The sequence below is a fragment of the Erpetoichthys calabaricus genome, chromosome 6, assembly GCF_900747795.2.
Source record: "Erpetoichthys calabaricus chromosome 6, fErpCal1.3, whole genome shotgun sequence".
In the NCBI taxonomy this organism is placed as follows: Eukaryota; Metazoa; Chordata; class Cladistia; order Polypteriformes; family Polypteridae; genus Erpetoichthys; species Erpetoichthys calabaricus.
This window is the reverse complement of record NC_041399.2, coordinates 84,102,607-84,127,097: the sequence shown is the minus strand read 5'-3', so window position 1 is coordinate 84,127,097 and position 24,491 is coordinate 84,102,607. Positions and strand designations below refer to the sequence as shown.

General features: G+C 40.0%; 1 protein-coding gene across 1 annotated transcript; it reads left to right on the top strand.

Moving 5' to 3' along the window:
* The first annotated feature begins 240 nt into the window (after positions 1-240).
* Positions 241-16,568, top strand: bag1 (BCL2 associated athanogene 1). Its single transcript, XM_028803789.2, has 7 exons — positions 241-338; positions 1,931-2,056; positions 3,542-3,624; positions 7,185-7,298; positions 10,165-10,272; positions 14,031-14,093; positions 16,333-16,568. Exons 1-7 carry the CDS (start codon positions 302-304, stop codon positions 16,420-16,422), a joined length of 621 nt encoding a protein of 206 aa, XP_028659622.1. The 5' UTR covers positions 241-301; the 3' UTR covers positions 16,423-16,568.
* Positions 16,569-24,491: the final 7,923 nt, after the last annotated feature.

The window sequence follows — 24,491 nt, the reverse complement described above, 5'->3', positions numbered from 1 at the left end:
ATTACTCAAACGACAAGGAAGAAACAGGAACATAACTGAGTACAGGGACACATTAACGTTTCAGTATTGCTATAGACGGAGGAAGAATGGTTTCGTTTTGATACGAGCGTGACACCGTAGGCAACTGTTATTACCGTTTTAATGTCAATGATTGAAAATCACTGAACATTTCTGTATACATGTCGCACATCCCTCAGAAATACGTCAGACACCTTTTGCGCACGCGTCCTATGTGAGCGAACTTCCTGTTTAAGGAGGAAGTGGGCGGGGCACTGCCGGAGGTGGTAGGTTGTAAGAAAGGATGGCTGATGCTGCTGTTACCTTGACCGTCACTCATGGTAGAGTTGTTTACTTATTGCATCTTTCAGATGTGTGTACGTGTATCTTATTGTGAGGCTTTCTGTAGCACAAAGTCGTGGGGTGCTGCTTCCCACAGTACACATATTACTACCGGAGACAAACGGCTACATTGTTTCCCTGGTACTGTAATAGAAGGCACTGAGGTCAAGCTGTCAGAGTTACAATTTGCGCAGTAAAATGTAACTCGGGTATATAAATATAAATATAACGACGATAACTCAGAAATAGCAGTTTAAGTTACACATGTAACATTTCAGTATGGTTCTGAGATAAGAGGGGATTCTGCTAAGTAGTAATTTTGAAAAGATGACAGATTTTTGAATGGTTTTGTTACTAAAAGGGCAGTTAAAATGCCCAGTTACAAGCTTCATTAAACTGCTTTCTTTGCAGTATCTGATTTGCATTGGGGGAGTGCAGTGTGTTCTTATTTACAGGTTAAGCACATGCCATTTCCTAACAGGGTATGTTCTGATGAACTGCCGTAACTCCTGCGCCGGCCGCTGTCATGCGCTTTTGACCGCTCTCAACTAGACTGGTACATTGGCACGTTTAACAGGAAAATCAGTTTTGTTATGGGTTGACGGTTTTCCTGACTGTACAGGAAAATACACAGACTATTATGCATGTGCGTAATTGTTAAATTTTATTGTTGTATTCTGCCTTCTAATGGAATCATTTGGTTTTATGGTATGGCTCTAATGTTGGGAGACAACTTTACAACGTTGTAGAAATCCCAGTCTCTTTATTACAGCTAGCGTTCCTTCCATCAGAACAAATTAGGCATTGTCTAGAAAGCCATATTTGCTGAAGACATTTGAATGTTTTAATCTGTTTCTAATTTTTAATAATAATGAGTTAAACTTGTTTAAACTTCCTTTTTAGCTATGGAAATATGTGGGCATGGAAAGTGCATTTTTTTTAGAAAATATTTACTTAGTTTATTATATTGTTTTAATCTCCTACACCCCTTAGTTTACAACTTCTCAATATGAAATTGCAAATGTGAAGCGTTTTGTGTCCAGCTTTTAAAGGAGTACCACAAATGAGAATGACTCTTAAATTATTAGTCTTTATAATAGTATGCTTTCTTTGGCACCCTCATTATTAGGATTTGCTTTTAGTCAAATTATCACTCACTTGCGAACTTACAGTTCTGGGACACTGGGTTTGACTGATTCAGTTAACTGCAGTTGAGTGGAGAACAGGACAGGTTGTTATTGGAATCTTCAGAAAATATAATTCAAGCTTAACTGTTATGAAAACAACGCATTGCTTTGAAAAGAAAATACAATTTAGACTTCTAATCTAATTTTATTCCAGTAGAATTTGGTAGGCAAAATTTTGTAAAAATGAGGACGAGTTTATAATGTTATTGAGCAGATCAATAGTGTGATTTAAATGAAAAAATACCAAATTCTGGCGTATTTGTAAAAATGTTTAGTTATTTAAAATCAGAGAATTAAACATAATATTTCAGGGACATTAGTTTTAAGGAGCCATATAAAATGACGTATTCTTGTTAAATAAAGTAATAAATGATGAAAGTAAAGATAAAAAATTGTGTTTTTAGGAACTGCAAAACATAACATTGAAGTCAGAGGGCAGGATGGAGTGGAGCCTCTGTTGAAGGATATGGCAGACGCCATTATGCAGGTCACTGGTGTCCCTCTTCAATCACAGAAGCTAATTTGTAAAGGTAAGTTTCTTTTCATGTGAAAAAGTACTGTATGTACAACCTATGAAATTTTTTTTTTAACTTATTTGGACATTTCAAGATTCGATTTTCATTTAAGCATGAACTATACATAAAATTTGACTTTGCAATAGTGTATTTGAAAAATGAACTGATATGCACCTGTGTAAAAAAAAAAAAAAAAAAAAATTAGTAAGTTCACCCTTGGCAGTAACAGCTGGAAGTTTGGCAGAAATTACCTCAAGTAGGTATTTTCTGCAACTGTCCACCAGTGTATGACTTAGACTGGGATGAAGTTTTTCTCCTTCCTCCATGAAGAATTCCTTCTTTTGTGCAATCCCTGAGGAGTGTCCTGCAGGCACAGCCCATTTCAAATCCCCCCACAGCAATGCAATGAAAAAATATTACTCTTTTGTATTAATTGTTCCCCACCTCTAGTAAGCCGTGCCATTCCAGGTTTGGTGTAGACCTAAACTTTTCTCATTGATTTTCGCTATGATTAAGATTTGTCAGAAAGTCAAAATGAAAAGGAGAAATATTCTTTTGTACAAGTATGTTGTTGACACTTCAGTATATGCCTCCAGTGATTACTGAAACAAGTCTATCTCCATCTGGTATCTGGAGCAACCTTAGGGCCTAAGTAATGAGGTTCTTACTTCCATTCCTGACCAAACATTTATAGAGCTTTTTTATCTTTCATTGCATCAGGTTGATAGTTGTTTTCTTTGTGCTTCCTTTGTGTTTTTAACACAAAAAGAATTCCTCACACAGAATGGCACATATGAGGGTTTAATTAGAAAGAGTAAGAACTCAATAATACTGTACAAGCATAATAACTAGATATAGTTGAAGCAAGTGTTTACATCTTATAATCAGTACCATAGGCACAATAATTACTCATTACTCCTTGTATCAGCACATTTTGGTCTCATTATTTGTGTGATTACTCCAAATACTGAATTTAATAAAAGACATTATACTTGTTTGGAGGGCTGACAGATCTTTTTAGGGGTATGTATGACTGAAACATGTAGGTATTTTGAATGAGAAGTCAATGTATTGAGTAACCTCCCTATTTATTAGACAAGGCCAAATAAACTGAAAGTGTAATAAGACTGGTAATAATGTTTAATGCTTTATTTAAATTTATTTAAACATTGTAAAAAAGCTGTGTTTATTTTCCTTGTTTATCTGTATGCAAGGCACACAAGCAAGAAAAAGAAAAGATAATTAAAAGCATCCCATAAAGTTACCTTTTTTGTATGAGACACGTGATTGATTAGAAAGTATTGTTAGGTTTGCTGTTTATGCAATTTTTTGAATTATTAAATTAATATGTTGATTAAGAGGTGTTGAATATGGTGTTATGAGTAGTCTTTTATTGTTTTGAACATCCATTGGTTTCCATTTGAAATTAGAAGTGAAATATTCTCTTTAATTTTATAAAAAGATTTTGCCATTTACATCTCATTTGTTTTTTATCTTTAGGAAAATCACTAAGGGAAATGGAACAATCCTTATCAAGTCTTGGAGTAAAACAAGGATGTAAAGTAATGCTGATTGGGAAAAGGGTACGCTTTGTTTTCTAATTATTTAACTGCTTTAAAGTACAAAACACAACATTTAATATTTTGATAAATTTCAAACTGCAGTGTCCATTGGATTGGTACAGAACTGTCCAGAAGGTCCTTTAATAATGACAACTACATTACATATCTTGCAGTGCATAAAAAAGGAACATATTCTAGGGTTGGAACATGTAGAAATACACTGTTTCTATTAAAACACTGTAATATACAATAGTTAAAAGGGAGTTGTTTTCATTAGCCCGATGTGTAATTAAGTGTGTTTCCATCCATCCATCCATCCAGCCTCTTCCTCTTATCCAAGGTTGGGGGCAGCAGCTTGAGCAGAGATGCCCAGACTTCAATCTCCCTGGCCAATTCTTCTAGCTCTTCCGGAAGAATTCCAAGGCGTTCTCAGGCCAGCCAAGAGACATAGTCCCTCCAGTGTATCCTGGGTCTTCCCCGGGGCCTCCTCCCGGTTAGACGTGCTCAGAACACCTCACCAGGGAGGCGTCCAGGAGGCATCCTGATCAGATGCCCGAGCCACCTCATCTGACAACTCTCGATGCGGAGGAGCAGCGGCTCTACTCTGAGCCCCTCCCGGATAACTGAGCTTCTCACCCTATCTTTAAGGGAAAGCCCAGACACCCTGCAGAGGAAACTCATTTCAGCCGCTTGTATTCGTGATCTTGTTCTTTCGGTCACTACCCATAGCTCATGACCATAGGTGAGGGTAGGAACATAGATCGACTGGTAAATTGAGAGCTTCGCCTTGTGGCTCAGCTCCTTTTTCACCACGACAGACCGATGCAGAGCCCGCATTACTGCGGATGCTGCACCGATCCGCCTTTCGATCTCACGCACCATTCTTCCCTCACTCGTGAACAAGACCCCGAGATACTTGAACTCCTCCACTTGGGGCAGGATCTCGCTACCAACCCTGAGAGGGCACTCCACCCTTTTCCAGCTGAGGACCATGGTCTTGGATTTGGAGGTGCTGATTCCCATCCCAGCCGCTTCACACTCGGCTGCGAACTGATCTAGAGAGAGCTGAAGATCACAGCCTGTTGAAGCAAACAGGACAACATCATCTGCAAAAAGCAGCGACCCAATCCTGAGTCCACCAAACCGGACCCCCTCAACACCCTGGCTGCGCCTAGAAATTCTGTCCATAAAAGTTATGAACAGAATCGGTGACAAAGGGCAGCCCTGGCGGAGTCCAACTCTCACTGGAAACGGGTTCGACTTACTGCCGGCAATGCGGACCAAGCTCTGGCACCGATCGTACAGGGACCGAACAGCCCTTATCAGGGGGTCCGGTACCCTATACTCTCGGAGTACCCTCCACAGGATTCCCCGAGGGACATGGTCGAATGCCTTTTCCAAGTCCACAAAACACATGTAGACTGGTTGGGCAAACTCCCATGCACCCTCTAGGACCCTGCTAAGGGTGTAGAGCTGGTCCACTGTTCCGCGACCAGGACGAAAACCACACTGTTCCTCCTGAATTCGAGGCTCGACTATCCGACGGACCCGCCTGTCCAGGACCCCCGAATAGACTTTTCCAGGGAGGCTGAGGAGTGTGATCCCTCTGTAGTTGGAACACACCCTCCGGTCCCCTTTCTTAAAGAGGGGGACCACCACCCCGGTCTGCCAATCCAGAGGCACTGTCCCTGATGTCCATGCGATGTTGCAGAGGCGTGTAAACCAAGACAGCCCTACAACATCCAGAGCCTTGAGGAACTCCGGGCGTATCTCATCCACCCCTGGGGCCCTGCCACCAATGAGTTTTTTGACCACCTCGGTGACCTCAGTCCCAGAGATGGGGGAGCCCACCTCTGAGTCCCCAGGCTCTGCTTCCACATTGGAAGGCATGTTAGTGGGATTGAGGAGGTCTTTGAAGTACTCCCCCCACCGACCCACAATGTCCCGAGTCGAGGTCAGCAGCGCACCATCACCACCATATACAGTGTTGACACTGCACTGCTTCCCCCTCCTGAGACGCCGGACGGTGGACCAGAATCTCCTCGAAGCCGTCCGAAAGTCGTTCTCCATGGCCTCCCCAAACTCCTCCCACGCCCGAGTTTTTGCCTCAGCAACCACCAAAGCCGCATTCCGCTTGGCCAGCCGGTACCTATCAGCTGCCTCCAGAGTCCCACAGGACAAAAGGGTCCTGTAGGACTCCTTCTTCAGCTTGACGGCATCCCTCACCACCGGTGTCCACCAACGGGTTCTGGGATTGCCGCCACGACAGGCACCGACCACCTTACGGCTACAGCTCCGGTCATCCGCCTCAACAATAGAGGCACGGAACATGGCCCATTCGGACTCAATGTCCCCCACCTTCCTCGGGATGTGGTCGAAGTTCTGCCGGAGGTGGGAGTTGAAGCTACTTCTGACAGGTGGCTCTGCCAGATGTTCCCAGCAGACCCTCACAACACGTTTGGGCCTACCAGGCCTGACCGGCATCCTCCCCCACCATCGAAGCCAACTCACCACCAGGTGGTGATCAGTTGACAGCTCCGCCCCTCTCTTCACACGAGTGTCCAAGACATGTGGCCGCAAGTCTGATGACAGGACCACAAAGTCGATCATCGAACTGAGGCCTAGGGTGTCCTGGTGCCAAGTGCACATATGAACACCCCTATGCTTGAACATGGTGTTCGTTATGGACAATCCGTGACGAGCACAGAAGTCCAATAACAAAACACCGCTCGGGTTCAGATCGGGGGACCATTCCTCCCAATCACGCCCTTCGAGGTCTCACTGTCATTGCCCACATGAGCATTGAAGTCTCCCAGCAGAACGAGGGAGTCCCCAGAGGGTATGCCCTCTAGCACCCCCTCCAGGGACTCCAAAAAGGGTGGGTACTCCGAACTGCTGTTCGGTGCATACGCACAAACAACGGTTAGGACCCGTCCCCCCACCCAAAGGCGGAGGGAGGCTACCCTCTCGTCTACCGGGGTAAACCCCAATGAACAGGCTCCAAGTCGGGGGGCAATAAGTATACCCACACCCGCTCGGCGCCTCTCACCGGGGGCAACTCCAGAGTGGTAGAGAGTCCAACCCATCTCAAGGAGATTGGTTCCAGAGTCCAAGCTGTGCATCGAGGTGAGTGTGTTTACATGCATGAAATGTCAATACTTGTGGAACATACCAAATAAGTTGCTTCAAAAAAACAGTTCACCCGTAAAATTATTTTCTACCTCTTTTTGTTAGTAATTTACATAATAATGAGAATAATGAGAAATATTAAGAGTACTGCCACCGGATATATAACTCTGATCTCACTGTGCTCACTCTCTTGACAATGCCACACAGCATGTCTAATTTTTTTTTGTTGACCGAATGAATGCAGTTAGTGATACACAAAAAATAGTCCTTTTAAAGTGTTACATAATATGATAGGAATGTTATTGTTTAACTGCACATGTGAAGTGAATTAAAATGCATAGTACAAATGCTCTTACTTCAGCATATGGTCATTAATGTTGCAAATGTGGAATTTCAATAATGTTTATTATTACTGACATCAATTTGGGGATTTTGAATTTAATTTGTAACAGAACAGCCCAGAGGAAGAAGCAGGACTGAAGAAACTGAAAGAGCTGGAGAAGTCTGTGGAGCAGATTTTGAAGAAATTAGAGAAGGTGGATGGAGAACTCACTGGGTTAAAGAATGTAAGTATGGAGCTTTGAGTCTTCTGCTTGGTTTGGATGACAACCAAGCTGCTTTGATGAAGTTTATTTATTAAAGAAGCAGAAGATGAGTTTCAGCATAAAATGTGGATTTACATATACATTTAGTGCATTGATTTAATTAGGAAACTTGTAGGTTAAAACTAAACATGGCACGTATTTATCAAACTGGCTGCTGAATTTACTAATACAGTGGAACCTCGGGGTCACGACCATAATTCATTCCAAAACTTTGGTCGCAACCTGATTTAGTCATGACCCAAAGTAATTTCCCCCACAGGATTGTATGTAAATACAATTAATCCGTTCCAGACCATATGAACTGTATGTAAATATTTTTTTTTAAAGATTTTTAAGCACAAAAATAGTTCATTATACCATAGAATGCACAGTGTAATAGTAAACTAAATGTAAAAACATTGAATAACACTGAAAAAACTTTGAACAGAGAAAACTAACATTGCAAGAGTTCACGCTACAGTCTTACGAACCGCTCACTGTAAACACTTTTTTTTAATGAGTTTTAAGCACAGGGAAAAAAAATGAACATTTAAAAAATCCTTAATTTATACAAAAACTAACCATAAACAACCAAGACAACTAACCTTGCATGAGTCAAGTTCTGGTATGAAGGAAGTGAGGAGGAACTGGTTGGAGAGGAGATTACAGTTTTGAGGTAAAGTCTGTGACGATGCGGGTTCGCTGCATGCCCCATCTCGCTTCTGGGAGCCCTTAAACCCGTCACCGTTGGTAATGTTACCGATGATCACGACAGTGAGGCACTACAGTGGAGCAAGGGGCTGGTGCAAAAAGAATAAAGTGCTTTAATGAAAATCAACAAAACAACAATCAAAAACAAAGTCCAAATTAAATAAAGTGCAGTGCTTTCAGAATCCTTCAATAAATAATCCAATAAAAACAGAAGTGAAGTGGTGGTTAAAATCCAATAGAAAAAAGTCTTTATTAAATACAATGAGGTTAAAACAATGCTGGAAGCAGTCTCTTTAAAAACAAGCGCGGTGCATTCTTTAACTGGTGACCCCCCTGCTTCTCCCTATCCAGGCTTTGCAACAGGGGAGCCACTCTACCTGCAGCTGTCGTTCCTTCTTCCTTCTGGTCTGGAGGCCTCCCGATCCCTGGCTTCGGTCACGCACTCTCCAGACCGAGACTTGGCTTCCCTGGCGACCAGGACGCCCACGTCAGGGTATTTACCGCCCAAGCTTCATGACTCCCGCTGCCTTCTTGGCCTTACGCAGCCAGCCATCCTTCTTCTGGTCACTCCAGCTCCTTGATCGCTCAGCTGGAGCGACCACTTCCTTCTGCCCCACCGAGTGTCATCCAAACTCCCCTGCTTGGGCTCACTGTCCAGCTGCCTGCCTGTGAGCATGCGCTCGCTTGCTCACACCGGTTCTTTCCACATGTCTTCCTGCTTACTTCCTCACTCCGCAACCTCCGTCTTTCTTTTTCCTCCCTTTAGCCGCCTCACGCTTCTATTTATGAAGAGGACGTGGCAGCTGTAGCAATCAGCAGCCCTGGGACCAATTACGGATGTGGACAATTTCCCACCTGTGCACTTAGGTGAGAAATGCCCACACCATGAATTCCCCTGGAACTGCTTCAGCCACTCAACCACCACGCCCCCACGGTAAGCTGCAAGCGCAGGGATTATTTATTTAAAACTGGCCTCTTGACGTGAGCTGTGGACCCGCTATACCACAAAGTCCCTCTGCACGATGCACGTCTGATGGAGAACAATGTACTATACAGGGAGAGACTGGAAGGGAAACGAAATAGAGCACAAAGAATTCACAGCGAACGCACAGTGAGAGACTGAACACGTGCGGAAATCATCAGCGCGTACGAACCAGAAGGGAAACTGGCTTCTTTGTCACCCGAGTGTGTGGTCGTGAACAGATGCAAAAGTTTGGCGAACTTTTTGGTCGTAAACCGATTTGTACATGTTCCGAGACGTTCGTGACCCGAGGTTCCACTGTAGTTGTATCAAGGTAAAACTGAAAGGGTGAATTCAAATTTAGAGTGATATGACATAAACTATCTCATGATTTCTGGAGATTGTGGGCCAATTTCTAGCTAATGGAAGCTTTTGTCAGTGAGTCTCTATAATGCAATTTTCAAAAATTTTTAATGTCACAGTTTATGTTCTGTAAGTATGGCAAATGAGATCTTCTCAGTCTTCCCTTTAAATATTTAAGTAATACTAAGAATAAAAAGGGAATGAAACCCATCACAAGCTAAGGCTGACTTTATACACCATTATAGAAAATGGCATGGTTGCCACTGTTATCAGTCTAATATGGAAATTTAGAAAAATAACTTTAGTACTAGGGTGTTGTACCGTGTTAGCCATTATGAATGTAGAGAAAAGCCAAGCAAAATGACACCTTTTATTGGCTAACTAGAAAGATTACAATATGCAAGCTTTCAAGGCAACTCGGGCCCCTTCTTCTTGCCTGAAGAAGGGGCCTGAGTTGCCTCGAAAGCTTGCATATTGTAATCTTTCTAGTTAGCCAATAAAAGGTGTCATTTTGCTTGGCTTTTCTCTACAGAAAAATAACTTGATATCCTTTTGTGGTTGTTTAGAATGTACTATTGAAGTTTTTATCCATACTTTAATACTTTAATTTTATAATTCCACATCCTTATTATACAGAACTTGCTTGTTTTTTGCCAGCTGGTAGTTTAGACATTTTGATTTACTTATGTCTGACTTGGTGCCTCAAGAATACACTGTACAATTCAATAATTTAAATCCTGTATGCACATTTGGATAGTAAGAAAAACATTTGTAATATATTCATTTTTACTTTGTCTTGCTGTTGTGCTATAGGGTTTCTTGGCAAAAGACCTTCAGGCAGAAGCTTTAGGTAAACTTGACCACAGAGTGAAGGGAACTGCTGAGCAGTTCATGAAGCTGCTTGAACAATTGGATTCCATGGTGGGTGAGCTAAAAGTTGCTTTTTGTATGTCTATTATTGTATGTATTTTTAGAGATTCAATTTCTACCTTAACAAATTAAGCAAATCATTCAATTTTTTCTGCTTATAGTTGTGAGCAGCACATTTGTGGATTAATTTAGGTTTAGAAGAATATGGAAATTTTGTTCTTTATACTTTAGGGTGTGATTTTAATTCTCAAGATTTTCATGCTTTTCTTTCTGATGTACAGTGCTTTCAGTGAATCATTAAAAAAGTTCTTCAATAAGTATATTATTTTTAATCCCATGTTATTCACATGAAATGTCTCATAAACTATTCAGTGTATTTTACTACAGCAAAATAAATATGAAATAATAAAACTATACTATTAATTACATATACTTTTAAATATTTCTAAAAATATAACTGCCCAATAATAATGTAATATTCATTCGATCATGGTGGAGATGAAAATAACAACTCTAAAATTTGAAATTATGGGGAAATTTTTTTTTAAAAGGTATTTTTATTTCTTGTCACTAAAATTTAACCTTAAATCACATAATGCAAGTACCTGAAACACAGCTGAAATCCATATTTCCAAAGACCATTCCTGATGTCAACTGATGCTTTTCAGAAAACAATTAAGCACTAAATGGAAGACATTTCTGTCACTTATGTTAAAGTGCTGTTGTATTATGTGAGACAGCATATCAAGCTGCACAGTACTGTATGACTGCCAAAATGTTATCAACTTTTATATCATTAGCTTTTAACTAAACTTATAAAAAACATTAGAATAGATAGAATAATGCCTAGAGTAGTATAATTTTTAGCAGTCATTAGATGATATCACAGTAGCAGGTTGTAGTATACGTTTTTCATTTAGAAGTATAACACCGGATCTTGTGAAATACCAACTTAAATAGATTAACTTGGGTTGAAATCGGCTTACTTTGAAAAGCTGGGTGACCTGAGATGATGATGCACAGATTGCAGGTGGTATAATGAGTAACGTTACCATGTTGCAGTCATATCACCAATTATATTTATGCGTGAGTTTATTTTGGCATTTGTATATTCACTTAAGTTTCATTCTGCAGTCCAGGGGCCGCATGTATAAACGGTGCGTACGCACAAAAATGTTGCGTACTCCCATTTCCATGCTCAAATTGCGATGTATAAAATCTAAACTTAGCATAAAGCCACACACATTTTCATACTAGCTAAATGCTTGGCATACGCAAGTTCTCTGCTCGGTTTTGCAAACTGGCGGCACCCAGCGTCAATGCAGTGCTTTTGTTCCAGTGTGGTTTCCCTTTCTTTTTTAGATCCACATCCCTGACGCGGCTTTATCAAATACACTGAAATTAACCACACATTGTTTATTAGTTTAAGGCATCTGATTGAAATTAACCTGTAACAATATAATGGTCCACAGAATGGCCAAACTATTCCAAATACCATAGCTGCTTTAGCATTGTTCCTCTCAATGCACCACTCGGACTATTTATCCCACTGTATATGAGTGTGCAATCTGATCGCAAAGAGAATTATCGGTATACAGCATCAAGAACATGCTGCCTATTTGAATTGCTCTCATATGGAAAATGCTTCAGAGCCTTTCCTGTACTGACTTCGCGGTTCAAAAACAGTTTCAACCCAAGAACTATAAACGCACTGAATCAGTCCATCAGGTGCACCTTGTAGAACTGTTTGTACTTATTAGTACAATTACCTCACTGTAAACTTGCAATACTGTTATAATATTGTACAACCTGCGCATATTTACATATGATGACGATATCATTTTTAAGATGAAATGCAGCAAAACATGTTTATTACTTTATACAGATAAAATGTTAACATCATTTAAATGTATATTGTTAATAATTAAACATGTGAGGACACGGTGTCGCAGCGCTAGGAAGGAGCTGGCGGTTTAGGGACTGTTCCTGCCTCGCGCTGTATTCTTGCTGGGACTGGTGTGACCCTGGATGGATAGACGGATGGAATAATTAAACATGTACTACGAAGATATTTCAGTGTTCCTTAAAAGATTTGAAGAATCTGCATTCTAAGCTTACAGATGGCTTAACATCTATTACAGAGCTGATTGTGTGGCGATTGGAGAAAGAAAAGGAAGGACAGGAATTGGGAGTTAGTATGTTTGAAAGAGACTGTACTGCTACAATAAATTATTTCATCGAAGGTTGCGCACGGCGCAGCAAGCATCTTGTGTGAGGTAGTCTCTGGACAGGACGCCAGCTCGTCGCTATCCCTGCGCCACCGTGTTCCCATGTTTAATAACATGCTTTAACTCCTATCATCATGAAAATGATATCAAGTATACATCTCAGTATTTTAATTATTCAGAGAGCTGTAATATCACGAATGTAATGGATTCTGTGTCCAGTCGGAGGAAGAGAAAGCCCGTTTAAGAAACACGTAGTGATTCACACACACAGACCACATAGAAGAACACATACAAAACAAAGCATTTAACGTGCTACTATAATTACGATGGTATTTGAGAAACTAGTAAATTAAACTATTTAAAGATGAAGTTTATGATGTTCTATTTTATTGACAAAATAAACTACGTGATTAAAGTGCAAATTTCAAGATTAAAGTTGACATTTCGAGCTTTTTTCTCATTGTGTCCCTATTTTTTTTTTTTTTCTTTTCACTGTACCCTAATAAGCTTTCATATGTAGGTTTTTCCTTGCCTCCAACTGGCATTTGCTGAAATTCTTCTATTTTCCCCCGTGCGTTTGCCATTGTCTTTTCACAGAAGGCTGAGCTTAAGGGCTATTTATATTGATTTGCATAATCAAAGAGGCGTAATTCTGGGAGGAGTTTGGGTGGGGCAGCAGGCGCGTGCACGTGCGTTACTTTTCACACTGACCAGGATTTATGGAGCGGAAAAACGTGGAAGTTGGCAATCGCACAGATTTATGCATCTGGATTTTTTTGTGCATACGCACATTTCTGGTTTTGTCCTTGCACCAGGTTTTAGTGTGAAATCTATGCACGGCGTTAAGCATGAGGCCCCAGAACTTGTGTAAGCAAGTTTATCAATAAATGGATGGATTCCATTACCAGTTTTGCACTCTGCCTTCTCAGACTTTTCTGATCTTACATGTTTGTCACTAAATTTTATAGACTGGTTTACCAAATTTGAACCGGTATCCTGTTTTTTGATTATTTTCACTTTGACTTTTTAAAAAAGTATATTGAAAGTCTGTATGTGTTAAAATAAACATCACCCCAGTTTATAAATGTAGTAATAGTATTTTTGGAAATATTAATATTTTGTTATTTCAAATTACAGTACATTAGTAAACCAAACAAAATGTTGATACTTGTAGAAGGCGGAAAAACTGTGTTTTAAAGCATGATGTAATTTTCAGTTTGTTCTTTTTCCTTAGAACAGTACAAAAATAAATACATAAGAAATTATGAATATATCCTGAAAGAATTGCAAAATGCAACTTCACATTTTTCTTATTTCTATCAGTTTGCTCCGTGGCTAATGTTGCTAAAAAAATTACATTTCAAGAGCTGTTTGATGTTTTTATAATGGCAGCACACTTAGGCTTGATCTCTAAGGGGACCTTAAGTTGAATTTATTGTATTCATTTATATTCAGTCAGATCAGTTAAATGGTTACTAGAAAGTGAGGCTTTACAGTGTCCTATTAATTTCTTGTTTGCTGATGACAATTTAAAAAAAAAAAAAGAAAATCCTCCAAAAACTCTCTCTTTTTCTTATTTAGAGTTTACCCGAAAATTTTAGTGATTGTAGAATAAAGAAAAAGGGATTGGTCAAGGCAATACAGGTGAGTTATGTATAAACATATGTCATGATGCACACCTTTCACAGCTTCAGTTTTATGCCACAATTGTTTATTCTGCCCATTACAAAAAGCCTAGATGTGCAGATAAAATGATCCACTTCAGTCCTTGATACATGTCTAATAGTATTAAAGTTGAAAGTCATTTTGCTATTCACCTTATTCATCCATCATTTTTCAAACCTATGTTTTGAGCTACATTCACATTATCAGGCTGAAGTGACTGAAATATGATTTTTTGCCTTAAGTGACACAAATCTGATGTTTTCAAGGCTATGTGGACACACAAATCTGATCTTTTCAAAACAGATTTGAGTCACTTCATATGTGGCCCTAGATCAGATATGAAGTATGAATACGAATGGTCAGGTAGGAATTCATGTCTTTTTTTTGACTATATGTATGAGCAGAGCGTTATCGTTATCAGTCAGCACGGCAGTGTGGCAATACAATGGGGAAGAGCTATAGCTGCAACAACAGTCATGGTCCCACCATTGCTGGCTCTTTTCTTGTACCCACACATCTCTCGGTGAATCAGTGCCCACAAAATCTACTCATCTGGCTTTTGTTTTTTTGCCTTCACAACTTAATCACTTACAGCCGATGAACTGTTTGCTGTACTCCAGCAAAATGCATTGCATAAACCAGCTAGTAGTGTGTTCATTTTGTCAGTTTTACGACCATCTCACAAAAATGTTTTTTGTTGTTGGTGTCACAGATGACTTGTGCATAAATGTATCAATATGTGCATGCTTGCCACTTTGAAGAACAGATGTGTTCACATTGAAGTTTGACACAGGTCACTTGTAATAACGAATGTGAACCATCAAAATCATCAAAAGTCACTGAGCAAAAAATCTGAATTGAACAATGAGGTTTGTAATGTGAATGTAGTCTAAGTCTCCACTCCGGTAATTTTTGTATACTGGTCCATTGTTTTACTATAGAGAACTGGTTATGTTTTCAAGTGTTAGCACTTGCATTTATGCAAAAACATTTTATACTTAAGGTTTTGTTTACCTCTACTGGAATTGAATTAATTATACCATATCATACCATTTTCCAAGACTGCATAATCCTTTATGTACTGCCAAATTCCTTGTAACTATCACCATCTCTGCATCTGGTTGTTTCTTAAACTAACCATAGACAACTGTTTTCTATGTACTGAAATGCTGAGAAGATCTGAATGTTTAATGTGGCTTGTTACTATAGTTGTTCTTAAACACACCAGCCCCAGTAATATTGGCTAAGCCAATAGGTATTTTTCAGGACTGTATCCTTTGTTGTGTATAAGCAGTTTAATTATTATATCTAACTGGGTAGGCACACTATTGTAAATGGTGACAGCACAGATTAAAGAACAGACGTAAGCTGTTTTTTAATGTGGACACTGTGATTACTGTGGTTAGTAAAGGTTTTCAGTGAATTAGAGACTTTGCTTCCCACGCTTATGTGGTAATGCGATGCCTTTTTCATATCATTCAGTTGTAGTTATCAGCTCGTTCATTAAATGCTGTATGTAAGTATCAAATATTATGTTGAGTTTTACTGGGCTCTTTTTTCAAAGTAACACATTTTTTATTTTTTTCCCCATACAGGTTTATACACTGTTCACCTTAATCAACTTTTATTATCACTTTATAAACTTTTGAACATACTCATTATATAAATATCCCAAATGTATTTTTTTAAAACCTTGTGGGTCATGGAACCGTCAGTTTTCTTTGCACAATGGGTTACTGACATTTCTATAAGCACCTACTCTGTTGGGCCCTTAACCTGCAATTGGTCCGTCCTGGGTATGACGTTAACCTGCTTCCTGCCCTGCAAGGAGGTCCCCCAACTTGCAGGGAGAACTTGGGGGTTGGTGGCAGGATTGGCAGTCTAGCCACTGTAAAAAAAAAAAAACTTCACACTGTTCCACGCCATCTGAACTTAGTGTGGTGCCGAGGTGTCCCACATTGCACGGCTGTGCTCAGGTCCTAATTTGGGATCCTGAAGTGGTTCATTATGTAGTGGGTGCAGCAATGCTCTCTGTCAGCACATGCTCCCAACACCCACCGCTAGTATTAAAAACTATAGCACAAAATATTAAAAACAATACAAAACCTGATACATTTTTGCAATGAAAGATACAACAACAAGATTTTTTTTTTCTAGTAAGGGGATCTCAGTAGAAACAATAATTTCTGACACTGTTTTATGTTTTTGTTTTTGACAGACTCATCTTGCTTTGTGTGACCGGATAGAAGCAAGTATTTCAGATCAGCAGACAAAGTTACACTCAAAGAACTTTGCACTTTCTGAATAACCCATGTGCTATATTAGTAATACATAGAACATTGCTCTATGAGCAACGCAAATCAAATGGAGTGCTCTAGTGACAGAGCATCTTATTTATGTGAATTTATTCTAATTGTATGTACTTTTTATGTGCATTAATAAATATTATAACAACGATTTTGCAGATTTATGTTTTATTAGCAAGATTGTAATTGCCTGAAATACACTGTCAGTATACACAGTCTTCAGCTTTAATAGAAGATATATTCTTGGGAGATCTTCAGACAGCATTTCTACTTCAACGCAAGTCTGATCGCCAGAAATTAACATATGGTACACAGGTACACAGGAAGATACAGTATTTTATACATTCAAGACCCATCAGAGTACATGTATAATCTCAAAAATAATCTGTGACTTTTAATACTTGATTTTAACTTGTGGATTTTTTTTGGTAATTAAAGTGATGCACCACTTTGACATAAAACAAAAAAGAAATGCAGCAGTACTGTTGTAAACTAACCATTTGGCAGTAGTGCTATTAACACTGCTTAGATAAGTCACTGTTTGTGTTCAGGTGCATGAATTTTTGATCAATTTCGGGTGCTCTATTTGTTTTAGACTACTTCTAAGGCGGTTGTTACTTTACATGGTTTCTAGTCAGAGAGCATGCTGCTCTTAACAAGTGCAATTTCTGGATTTCACTACCTAAAGGATGTCAGATTACATGACTAGGAATCGCTGGGAATGACTGATTACATGAGTCAAGTTTTCTGTTGTGGAATGAGAGTAGCATAATGTTGACACATTTTGGTAGCCATTCAACACTGGACCACACCAAAATGAGAACAGGTGCATCACATGAAATTAAATAAACAGCATGGAGAACCATAAGCTGGTAGCCACTGCTGCTTTTGCTGTGTATGACAAACAAATAAGGCAAAATGTTGTAAAACTACTTCCGGCTGAGCACAACTCTGATCATCAACTCTCGTATTTTGATTTCAGACAAAATCAAACTTATTTGTATTGTGGGAAGTGGCAGAGCATTGTGACCGAGTCACTGCCAATGTCTCCTACATGAATGGTCAAAGGTATATGACATGAAAAGTCCATGACTTAGATTAGGTAAATAAAGACTTTGATTAAAAATTGCTAGAAAACTTGTGAATTTTGATAGTGATCTAAGTCTAAGGTCATCCAGATCTATCAGTAAATAATTCAGTAAAAACATGGAGGCATTGGCATCACAGGAACTAGCAATGAATGAACACATTTGAGCAGCTTTATTAAAGTGAGAATGAAAAGCTCAGTTTGGGCAAAACTACCTAGATGAGACACGGCCATGTATTCGCCAGGATGGAGACAGAAAGCAGCAGGATCACATTATTACTTTCTCATGTGTTGTGAATAGAAAAATAAATCAGCAGGATGTCCTTGTCTGGATGTGCAGTATTTTTCACCTTCACTCTTTAAGTACATTCTTGAGGTGTGCCATGGGAACATTTTCTGATTTTATGTCAACCCAATTATCGATCTCTGTATGTAACATGAGAGTACAACTCCTGAGATGTCAGTTCTGCTTAGTAACGTTATTCTGTATGATTATGTGGATCAGGCTTCACTAGGAAGAATAAATTAGGAAGGCCTGGCAAAACTGTTTTTTGTTTGTTCCTGCTTGAGCCAAGCATTATGTGGGGAACACACATTGTTCAGCTGGATACCATGCCAAAGTAAGGGGGTGAAACATCAGGCTAGTAAATAAGCAAGCCAAATGGTGTGGAGGGACATGTCCCATTTGTTACACTTGTATTATTAGGATAAAAAATTAATTATAGCTGTTGGTACTAACAAGGGATTTCGATTTGATTTCCAGCCTAATTAATGCACACCATTCATTGTCTACTCCCACTTCAACCTCCATAGACAATGCAGTGTCTTTGCTAGAGTTGCAAAATCCAGGAATCATTATTGTAGTGAAATAAGTTTTTGCACCTAAACAAAAAATGTTGTAAATGGTGACTGGGGAAGTATTCAGTCCACATTTTTTTTATTTTATTCTCTATGATTCTTAACTTACAATGTATTAAACTAAAAATGTATATATCATCCATCCATTTTCCAACCTGCTGAATCCGAACACAGGGTCACAGGGGTCTGCTGGAGTCAATCCCAGCCAACAAAGGGCACAAGGCAGGAACCAATCCCAGGCAGGGTGCCAACCCACTGCAGTGTATACATCATGCCAAATCAAAACAAATATTTCAATAATTTGCTAAAAAATTAACAATCAGAATTGTTAGATTTAAAAAACATTCAAATACTTTGTAAAGGTTACAAACTTATCCAGTTTGTTGGTGGTCTCCATTGGTGTAGGAGGTAGGTGGATCACCAGTTCTCAGTTCATTTATGAGGATAAACATCTCCTTTATCACTTAGGTCCAAAAGTATGGTACAAATTTTCCAGAAAGCAACCCAAAATGAAGACAAAAGAACATTCAAAACAAGCGAGGGGTGAAATTATACAGAGCACAGATCTGGGAAAGGGTACAAGACCATCTTAAAGATGATGAACATACAGTGCATCTGGAAAGTATTCACAGCGCATCACTTTTTCCACATTTTGTTATGTTACAGCCTTATTCCAAAATGGATTAAATTAATTTTTTTCCTCAGAATTCTACACACAACACCCCATAATGACAACGTGAAAAATGTTTGAGGTTTTTGCAAATTTATTAAAAATAAAAAAAATTGAGAAATCACATAAGTATTCACAGTCTTTGCTCAATACTTTGTCGATGCACCTTTGGCAGCAATTACAGCCTCAAGTCTTTTTGATTATGATGCCACAAGCTTGGCACACCTATCCTTGGCCAGTTTCGCCCATTCCTCTTTGCAGCACCTCTCAAGCTCCATCAGGTTGGATGGGAAGCGTCGGTGCACAGCCATTTTAAGATCTCTCCAGAGATGTTCAATCGGATTCAAGTCTGGGCTCTGGCTGGGCCACTCAAGGACATTCACAGAGTTAATCCTGAAGCCACTCCTTTGATATCTTGGCTGTGTGCTTAGGGTCGTTGTCCTGCTGAAAGATGAACCGTCGTCCCAGTCTGAGGTCAAGAGCGCTCCGGAGCAGGTTTTCATCCAGGATGTCTCTGTACACTGCTGCAGTCATCTTTCCCTTTATCCTGACTAGTCTCCCAGTTCCTGCCTTGAAAAACATCCCCACAGCATGATGCTGCCACCACCATGCTTCACTGTAGAGATGGTATTGGCCTGGTGATGAGCGGTGCTAGGTTTCCTCCAAACGTGACGCCTGGCATTCACACCAAAGAGTTCAATCTTTGTCTCATCAGACCAGAGAATTTTCTTTCTCATGGTCTGAGAGTCCTTCAGGTGCCTTTTGGCAAACTCCAGGCGGGCCATGTGCCTTTAATTAAGGAGTGGCTTCCGTCTGGCCACTCTACCATACAGGCCTGATTGGTGGATTGCTGCAGAGATGGTTGTCCTTCTGGAAGGTTCTCCTCTCTCCACAGAGGACCTCTGGTGCTCTGACAGAGTGATCATCGGGTTCTTGGTCACCGCCCTGACTAAGGCCCTTCTCCCCAGATCGCTCAGTTTAGATGGCTGGCCAGCTCTAGGAGGAGTCCTGGTGGTTTCGAACTTCTTCCACTTACGGATGATGGAGGCCACTGTGCTCATTGGCACCTTCAAAGCGGCAGAAATTTTTCTGTAACCTTCCCCAGATTTGTACCTCGAGACAATCCTGTCTCGGAGGTCTACAGACAATTCCTTTGACTTCATGCTTGGTTTGTGCTCTGACATGAACTGTCAACTGTGGGACCTTATATAGACAGGTGTGTGTCTTTCCAAATCATGTCCAATCAACTGAATTTACCACAGGTGGACTCCAATTAAGCTGCAGAAACATCTCAAGGATGATCAGGGGAAACAGGATGCACCTGAGCTCAATTTTGCTGCAATTGAGAAAGCAATTTTTTTCTTTCTCAATTTTTTAATTTTTAATAAATTTGCAAAAACCTCAAGTAAACTTTTTTCACGTTGTCATTATGGGGTGTTGTGTGTAGAATTCTGAGGAAAAAAATGAATTTAATCCATTTTGGAATAAGGCTATAACATAACAAAATGTGGAAAAAGTGATGCGCTGTGAATACTTTCCAGATGCACTGTACCTCAGAGTGCAGTCCATCATATGGAAGAGGAAAATACAAAACTACAGCCATACTGCCTAGGTTAAGTCACCTCTCTAAACTTGGGTGCTTAATAAGAATATAACTTGTTTGAGGGTCTACTGTGATACCCATTGTCATTCTGACTGATTTTGATTGGAAAAGATGCTTACAGCTTAACACTCTCCAGGGCATTGGGAGAGGCAAGGAATAAGTCCTGACTGAAAAATAAAAAAAGCCCTTGCCTGTAAAGAATTTGCAAAGATGTGGCAGAAAGTCTTGTGATCTGACAAGACTAAAGTATAAAGTTTTGGGTTAAGCACCTTAAGTGGTACAGTATATGTAATGTAAATTTAACACTACATTACCAGTCAAGTGACATCAACACCACTGTAAAATGGGGTGGTATTAGCATCATGCTGTGGAGATGCTTTTCAGTAGCAGGGGTTAGCAATCCAGTGTGATGAATGCAGGTCAATGCTGACAAATTCTAAATGAACATTTGCTCTCCTTTGCCAAAATGCTTATGATGGACAGTGACCCAAAAAACACTGTAACAGCAACAATGGATGGTCTTAAAATGAAGAAAATAGATGTCCTAGACTGGCGAAGTCCTGACCATAATCCCAGGGAACATCTGTGGCAAGGCCTAAAAATTGCCGCTCACCCCTACTCTCCAATAAACTGGCACAGCGTAAGCAATTTTACAAGGAGGAATGGGCACATCCTTGCTCCACCATGTTACACAAAATTAATAGACTTACACTCAAGGACTTCTTGCTATAATAGTTGCGAGAGATGGTTCGGCCAAGTACCACAACCAAGGGGTGCATGAATACCTATAAATTTTGGACGTTTCAGTATTTCCAATTTACTTTTTTAATATTTTATAATTTTCCTTTTTGAGCAGAACCATGAAAAAACAGCTTGATTTACAAATAAAAAGTCCCAGCCAAAATCTGATCAAAATCCCAGGTAGTAACAATCTATACTAATAAAAGGCAAAGCCCTCACTGACTCACTCATCACTAATTCTCCAACTTCCTGTGTAGGTAGAAGGCTGAAATTTGGCAGGCTCATTCCTTATTGCTTACTTACAAAAGTTAAGTAGGTTTCGTTTCGAAATTCTATGTGTAACGGTCATAACGGTTGACAATGTCCGCCATGTTAAACTTTCTTATTTATGGCCCCATCTTCACGAAATTTGATAGGCGGCTTCCCTGCGCTAACCAAAACCGATGTACGTACTTATTTTGATGGTATGACGCCACTGTCGGCCGCCATATTGAACTTTCTAACAGTCTTTGTTAGTTATGGGCCCATCTTAAAGAAATTTGGTACGCAGGTTCCCAACACTAACTGAATCCTGCTTACATACATATATACGTCCATAGCCTGCAGCTCAGTCGCCATGTGAGGCGGCGTTGGGTCCCCCATCCCCACGCCTCCCACGTAGTTGGCTGCCTGCCTATATAAGGCCATCCGTCACTCCGGTCTCTTCATTCCCTTCCTTGCTTCGCCATGGTATTCACGTCTCCCTGCTGATAACTGCAGCCTTTTTATTTAATCCACGGCTTCTCCGCTGTTTTATTGTTCATTTATTACGATTATAGTTATTGTGTAGGTATTTTAGACTTAGTTTACATTGTTCAGGTACCCATTTCGTTTATCGTTCCAACTGTACCCCCATTAACATGTCTATTGAGGTGATCACCATCGATCAAAGAACTGTCACTTACCGAGTGGTTTCCATACCCGGAGATGGCGACTGCCTTTTCCATTCTATGTATTACATATTGCACAGCCATATCATATCATATTTAAAGCAGTACTTCGCCGCTACGAAGCGCAGGTATTCTGCTAGTCATTTATATATGACTGTGGACTAAATTCTTTTTCAAAGCACTTTAAGTATACACAGAAGTAAAAGGAGTATGTACAATGGAGTGATTTGGCTTTGCTGTTGTCTTTGTCTAAGTAACATTACAGTGATATCATTATGAACACCTTTCAGGTTAAATCAGTCTGCCGAGTGGCATTGTGCTGGGTTGATTTTGTGCGTATTTCTGGCGTTTAGTGTACAATCACACAAGTGAAATTAGTTGATTTTGTTTTCTTGCAGTCACCATGGTTATATTTCAAGGGTTGTTTTTTTGCACCCTGACAATATACCTGCACAGACTGTGTTGTCAATCAGATTTTGACCAAAAACAAGGGTGTTGTTGCTTCACTCACTACCCCCCACCTCTCAAATAGAATACTTTATAAGTGATTAAAGGGGAATTGCTAAAAGTTTTATAATAAAAGTTTTTTGTTTTTTTTTTAACAATTATGCAAATGTTTGCTCCTTTTTTATTTAATAGAAACAGATTCACTAACAATTTATTACAAACATTCTTCCTGGGTTGAGATCTAGACAATTTTAACACAAAAATGTCCTCGTTACTCTATTATTTGGCAGATTAAAGGAAATGTTGAGTCATTTAATTTTGGAGGGATGCTTTTTGGCTTAGTGTCAACTCACAGACAGATAGCCTAAATATTTTAGCTTGCCTCTGAATTCTTAGTTCTGTCAAAGACTGCAGTCTGTCCAGGTTCTTTGGGCAAAGCAGGAGCTCCAAACCATGACACTTGAACTACTGTGTGTAACAGTGAAGAACTCTTTGGAAATCGTTTTCAATTGACTGCTTTGCCAGGACTGCCCAAATTATTCTTCCTACTGAAGTCTGATCTACGTAATCGTACAGAATAAGGTTACTAAACAGAACTGACATCTTGAAGTTGTATTCTCATTTATGTGCAGTATACACCACTAGGGGGCACCAGAGAGCCACAACTTCACAGACACCAGTCCCTTTCAAATAAAGCTGATTTATTGGTACAAATACCTTCCACATAGGTAAAAAAGCATAATCACCATAATTCTCTTCAGCTTCTCCTCTCTCTCTCATCTACTCCTCAACGTCACCCAGGCAATCTTTGTCCACTCTCTCCCAACTCTGACTCCTGAAAGAGGACGGCAAGTCCTTTTATATTAGCTAACCTGGAAGTGCTTCTGCTCTTCTGCCCACATGGTGTGCAAGCACTTCTGGGTTAGGAGGAAACCCCATGCCATATGGCTCTTCTATTTTCACAGCAGCCCCTAGCAGCACCCATGGTACCCAACAGGGCTGAGACAAAGAACTCCAAGTCCCATACTACCTGTGGAAACCCGGGGCACCACTGCAATTTGAGGAAGCTGCCATCTAACGTTCTGGGGGAGGCAATGTACCGAATCCATTATTCTCCCCAGTCCTTCCAGTATATGGGCCTCCCAGCTGGGTACTGTTCCTGGATCTAACCCAACCGGGCCGCCCGGGTATTCCTCCTGGCATTAATGTTCTCTGCCTCTTTTCTGGGAAGAGTTTTCTTTGCCCCATTTCTTGGAGTGGCATAGGGCTGGCCTCCCATCCGGTTAAAGAACCATCCTCCTTCTCGGCTGGGACGCCCACCTCTGCCTATCGTTCATCATAACAGAGATAGGTAATTGGGTTGACATAAAATCAGAAAATGTTCCCGAATGTACTTAAGAGTGAAGGTGAAAAATACACATGCACATTCAGTCAAGGATATCCTGCTGATTTATTTTTCTTTTCACAACAGATGAGAAAGTTATAATGCTGATTATCCTGCTGCTTTGTGTGTCATTCCCGGGGTTAAATTTAGTACATGGCTGTATTTTATTTGGGTATTTAGCCTGAGCTGAGCTTTTCACTCTCACTTTAATAAAGCTGCTCAAATTTGTTCATTCTTTGCTAGTTGCTGTGATGCGGAAGCCTCCATCCTTTTTTTTCTGCTTTACGTCCTGAAAGATCTGGATAACTTAACTTTGATTAAAAATTGCTGGAAAACTTATGAAGTGTGATAG

What these genes read in the sequence shown, in the direction of transcription:
- bag1 (XM_028803789.2), top strand. Translation starts at nt 302, where the DNA reads ATGGCTGATGCTGCTGTTACCTTGACCGTCACTCATG. An exon ending in TTGAACAATTGGATTCCATG is followed by an intron (nt 10,273 to 14,030) that starts GTGGGTGAGCTA and finishes TTTCTTATTTAG; the next exon opens with AGTTTACCCGAAAATTTTAG. An exon ending in GATTGGTCAAGGCAATACAG is followed by an intron (nt 14,094 to 16,332) that starts GTGAGTTATGTA and finishes TGTTTTTGACAG; the next exon opens with ACTCATCTTGCTTTGTGTGA.